Source organism: Triticum urartu, chromosome 5, assembly GCF_003073215.2.
Source record: "Triticum urartu cultivar G1812 chromosome 5, Tu2.1, whole genome shotgun sequence".
Lineage (NCBI taxonomy): Eukaryota > Viridiplantae > Streptophyta > Magnoliopsida > Poales > Poaceae > Triticum > Triticum urartu.
In genome coordinates, this window is record NC_053026.1 from 524,523,290 (window position 1) to 524,528,980 (window position 5,691).

At 51.0% G+C, this 5,691-nt stretch overlaps 1 protein-coding gene across 1 annotated transcript; it reads left to right on the forward strand.

Moving 5' to 3' along the window:
• Positions 1-2,721: 2,721 nt before the first annotated feature.
• On the forward strand, positions 2,722-4,956 carry LOC125556568 (HMG1/2-like protein). Its single transcript, XM_048719274.1, has 8 exons — positions 2,722-2,827; positions 2,940-2,996; positions 3,148-3,225; positions 3,340-3,397; positions 3,527-3,571; positions 4,178-4,258; positions 4,367-4,435; positions 4,568-4,956. The coding sequence occupies exons 2-8, from the start codon at positions 2,959-2,961 to the stop codon at positions 4,577-4,579; spliced, it is 381 nt and encodes a 126-aa protein (XP_048575231.1). The 5' UTR covers positions 2,722-2,827; positions 2,940-2,958; the 3' UTR covers positions 4,580-4,956.
• Positions 4,957-5,691: the final 735 nt, after the last annotated feature.

Consider the following 5,691-nt stretch of genomic DNA (forward strand, 5'->3'; position numbering starts at 1 on the left):
GGTAAGCAGTATGACTTATATCGCCCACAACTCACTTGTGTTCTACTCGTGCATATAACATCAACATATAAAACCTAGGCTCGGATGCCACTGTTGGGGAACGTAGTAATTTCAAAAAAATTCCTACGCACACGCAAGATCATGATGGTGCATAGCAACGAGAGGGGGAGAGTGTGATCTACGTACCCTTGTAGATCGACAACGGATGCGTTAACTTGGTTGATGTAGTCGTACGTCTTCACGGCCCAACCGATCAAGCACCGAAACTACGGCACCTCCGAGTTCTAGCACACGTTCAGCTCGATGACGATCCCCGGACTCCGATCCAGCAAAGTGTCGGGGAAGAGTTCCGTCAGCACGACGGCGTGGTGACGATCTTGATGTACTACCGTCGCAGGGCTTCGCCTAAGCACCGCTACAATATTATCGAGGACTATGGTGGAAGGGGGCACCGCACACGGCTAAGAATATGATCACATGGATCAACTTGTGTGTCTAGGGGTGCCCCCTGCCCCCGTATATAAAGGAGCAAGGGGAGGAGGCCGGCCGGCCCTATAGGCGCGCCAAGGAGGAGTCCTCCTCCTAGTAGGAGTAGGACTCCTACTAGGAGGGGGAAAGAAGTGGGGAGGGAGAGGGAAAGGGGGGCGCCGCCCCCTCTCCTAGTCCAATTCGGACCAGGGGAGGAGGCGCGCGGCCCACCTTTGGCTGCCCCTCTCTCTCTCCACTAAGGCCCATATGGCCCATTACTTCTCCCGGGGGGGGGGGGGTTCCGGTAACCCTCCGGCTCTCCGGTTTTCTCCGAAATCACCCGGAACACTTCCGGTGTCCGAATATAGCCGTCCAATATATCAATCTTTATGTCTCGACCATTTCGAGACTCCTCGTCATGTCCGTGATCACATCCGGGACTCCGAACTAACTTCGGTACATCAAAACTCATAAACTCATAATATAACTGTCATCGAAACCTTAAGCGTGCGGACCCTACGGGTTCGAGAACAATGTAGACATGACCGAGACACGTCTCCGGTCAATAACCAATAGCGGAACCTGGATATTCATATTGGCTCCTACATATTCTACGAAGATCTTTATCGGTCAGACCGCATAACAACATACGTTGTTCCCTTTGTCATCGGTATGTTACTTGCCCGAGATTCGATCGTCGGTATCCCATACCTAGTTCAATCTCGTTACCGGCAAGTCTCTTTACTCGTTCCGTAATACATCATCTCACAACTAACTCATTAGTTGCAATGCTTGCAAGGCTTATGTGATGTGCATTACCGAGAGGGCCCAGAGATACCTCTTCGACAATCGGAGTGACAAATCCTAACCTCGAAATACGCCAACCCAACATGTACCTTTGGAGACACCTGTAGAGTTCCTTTATAATCACCCAGTTACGTTGTGACGTTTGGTAGCACACAAAGTGTTCCTCCGGCAAACGGGAGTTGCATAATCTCATGGTCATAGGAACATGTATAAGTCATGAAGAAAGCAATAGCAACATACTAAACGATCGGGTGCTAAGCTAATGGAATGGGTCATGTCAATCAGATCATTCATCTAATGATGTGATCCTGTTAATCAAATGACAACTCTTTGTCCATGGTTAGGAAACATAACCATCTTTGATTAACAAGCTAGTCTATTAGAGGCATACTAGTGACACTCTATTTGTCTATGTATTCACACATGTATTATGTTTCCGGTTAATACAATTCTAGCATGAATAATAAACTTTTATCATGATATAAGGTGGGCACCAACCGTCATGGGAAATCCGGACAATACGAGAGAGGGGTAGGAATGTAGTTGGGTCACGCTAGGCACAAGCATGCCTCAGAGAAGTTTTTGCAGGTTTGGGCCCCTTCCGACGGAGGTAAAACCATACGTCTTGTGCTTCGGGTGCTTGTTCTTTGTGTATGGATGTGGGGTTACAACGTGTGTGAACCCTTGTTTAAGTGCAGGAGAATGGGTTTATAAAGAGTGCATCCGGCCCCCATTTTATACACTGCAGGGGATTAATTACGGAGTATACCCGCGTCTTGTCCACTACGAGAACTAACCGACACCTTGATTATACGACGTATGTCCAAGTCATAATTGCGTCGCTTCGGTTATCGCTTCCTGCTGTTCCACTTCCTTTTATCACCCGAATAGGTAATAACCCCGTCATTGACCGCGACCGAATGCCGGCTTGCTTCTCGCTAGGCACTTGGTGGCATACCCCCCTTCTTTTTATGGTTATGTTTTTTGGACTTGTTTGTGCTGATGCCCCGACGTACTTATTTCATATCCGTTGCGACGTTTGAAGCTGCTGTATGGACGTGATGGTTGCTCCATTCATAAAGCGGGATGAAAGTGCCAAAGCCTAGCTGAGAGTATTTGCCCTGCGCAGAAGACGTACGCACAGGCGTTCGGTGGAATACGTCTCCGCCAAAATGAGTCGCGTCCAATGACAGGTGGGCACAGGAAGCACCCACGCCCCTAGACTTTCCAGAAAGCACAGACCAAACGGCACCGCCTGTGGGCAGAGAAAGCACGCGCAGCCCCAAGCACACTCGCTGACACCCCGGGCCCGCCCCCCTCTCACCGCGCGGGTGAAGGCAACGGAGGCACCCAATGGGAGGCGGGCGTCCGGATCGCTGACGTGGCCGGAAAATTTCGGGCCGTCCCGCGCAAGCTCCCGCCCCCGCACCCTCCCGCCTTTAAATCCCGCCGCCCTCCTCCTCCCCACATCCCATCTCCCACCCGGCGAGCCCACCCACCAAGCACACGCAGCGCCCGCCTCCACCACCCCACCCCTCTCTCCGATCTCAAGGTACCCTGCGGTTCCCCGCCAGTTCGTCAGAGGTTCCAGATCCGTTGGTTCCCCGTGATTTGGGCTCTCTGCCGGTTCTGATCGTTTGCGTCGGTGGTGGTGGTTGCTGCAGGTTGGCGGCCGGCGGCAGGATGAAGGCCAAGGCGGGCTCCCGCGCCGGCGACTCCAGGTCAGTGCCCCGACCCGACCCCTCGCTCCTCCTCTCCCCGTCTCGTTTCGTTTCCCGTGCTGGTTCTGCTCGGGTTCTCCTGCTGCTGCTGCTGCTGTTTCGCGTCGGCTTCTGATTTCTGAGTCGGCTTGTTGCTGTTGTGGCGGCGCAGGCTCGCGGTGAAGAAGAGCAAGGCCGAGAAGGACCCCAACAAGCCCAAGCGGCCCCCGAGCGCCTTCTTCGTCTTCATGTGAGTCCCCCCGAAGTTCGATTCGTGCTTGCCTGCGCTCCGATTTGCGCTGTTTCTATGGTGTGGCGTGGCGTCGCGTGCTGACCGAGGCTCGTTTTGGTTTCGCCTTCGCAGGGACACCTTCAGGAAGGAGTACAAGGAGAAGCACCCCGACGTCAAGCAGGTCTCCGTGGTAAGCGTCTCGCTCCCGTTCCCTTCGCCCCCGCCTCTGTCTAGTGTTCGTTTGAACTGCTGCTGCGAGATGGGTTTCATTGTGAATCAATTCGGTGTCCTGATTTGGTTTGGGTTGGTCGAATCGCAGATTGGCAAGGCCGGTGGTGAGAAGTGGAAGTCTCTGAGTGATGCTGTAAGTGGCCTGCCTCCCCTCTCTGTTACCGCTCAATTCAGTGTTGGTCTCGCCTGTCTGGTCTCAGTGCTTGCTCGGCGATGCCGCCATGAAAATTTGGTCGCCCGTATGCTGGTTTACTTGTTTACGCGTCTCTGCATTTTGTCGTCCCGATAATGCTTGACCCAGTTGTTTAGTCAGATTTAAAATTCAGTCGCTATGCAATTTGTTGATCTACTGCCTGCGCTCAGTTTGCTCGTTCAAATTCACGAATCGCTCTGTTGAAATGTAGAAATTGTTCGTCCCGTGTCAATCAATTCAAACTGCTGCTGCCTGTGCCTGCTCGTTCAATTCAGTCTATGCAATTGTTGATCTACTGCCTATGCTCAATTTGGCTGTTCAAATTTATGATTCGCCGTGTTCAAATGTGCAGCCTCGTTAGAATTTCTACTTCCTGTGTTCGTAAATTCAAACTGGTGCCCATGCCCGTTCCTGCATTGTTCATATATGCCCTGCCATTTCGCACAATATGTTCAACTATTCCTTTTCTGTTTATGGTTAAGTCTGTCCTGAGACCTATTGCCTTGCACTGCACTAACAATTGTCTGCTGTTTGAATGAATTGCAGGAGAAGGCTCCCTATGCTGCCAAGGCCGAGAAGCTCAAGGCCGAGTACGCCAAGAAGATCGACGCCTACAACAACCCGCAGGTAATCCCCAGCCCCAGATCCCCGTCCTCCAAACACCGCCGCCAGAACTGTCTCACGCAGCACATGGTGGTACTGAACCGTGTTGTTTCGTGTTCTTCCCCGTTTCAGGCAGGAGAGGCGTCCGGCGACTCTGACAAGTCCAAGTCCGAGGTGAACGACGAGGATGACGGCAGCGAGGTGAGACCATCGACACCCACCCCTGACCGTTCCCTTCGTTGCTGAACTTGTCGATCAGTTCTGAACTTCTGGTACATCAAACAGTGACGCTGGTTTCTGAAACTTTCTGTGTCTGAACTTTGCGGTGTGCAGGGCGACGAGTGAAGCGGCACGCCAAGCAGCCGCAGCAGGGGGAGGGGGTCTCTGGAACGTGGCCGTTGCTGCTCATTGCTGGTGTCACTGATCGATGATGGATGTTCGCTGTTAGTTTAGCTCCATGGTAGTCCCTCCCTCTCTTTCAGGTTGCTGCTGCTGATGGCGATGATAGAAATGGTAGCTCTAGTCCCATCTAGTCGTTGTCCTGGATCCGAGTGGTGAAGTTGCTAGTCTGGTTTCCTTCCTGTAGGGTCCTGTGCTCGGACCACCCTCTGTTCCTTCGTTTTTAGCATGTTTTAATTCAGTCTCTGTCGGATGTACCTAGTGTCGTGCCTGTGGTTGTTTTAAGAATCCTACCCAGATCTCAATATATATGGTGTTGAAAGGAAGCAGATCGGTCTTGATGCGTGCTTGCTTGATCCTGTCACTCTGAAATGTTTCTCTGTTTCAGTCTGTTGCTGGAATGTTGCTCTGTCCTGTGATGCAACGTTTCTGAATGCTTGTTGTGGAGCTCTACAGTCTTGATGTTTTGCTGAAATCTGAGTGATCCCATGACTTCTGTTTGTCTATTTTCTGAATATAAGATGTTTGTGGTGTAACGATGGAGTCTTGATGTTTTGTTGAAATCTGAGTGATCCCATAAGCAGTCGATGGATGAGATTGTACAGTCTTGGTTTGCTGATGCTTTTGACCACTCATTTGTGGCAGCAGGTGCTGGATCTGCGAGTAAGATTCAGTATACTGGTCATCTGGTTGGCAGCAGATGGTCTTGCATCTGTGAACTACTACAGAAGTTTTTTTTGGAATTTATCTGTTGCTTTTGGTTCTGCCAACAACTCTCCGATCTTGTCTTTTGTTGGCTTGTTGGTTCTTCTCTTCCTAGCATCAACATCATGGCTCTATTTAGTGATGTGAAGTTTGTAAAAGATCTTTACATGACATCTTCTGCTGAAAGTTGTTTTGTCACCTGCCTCCAATTCGGTTTGTTACATCATTTTTGGGATCCGAGCGTGACATCAGTCTGACTACTCTTTTTGGGATGCGAGCGTGACATCGCAGAATGTTGTCAAGATGCAGCACTACCTACTCCTGTGGAGATGTTTACGGATACGGATACGATC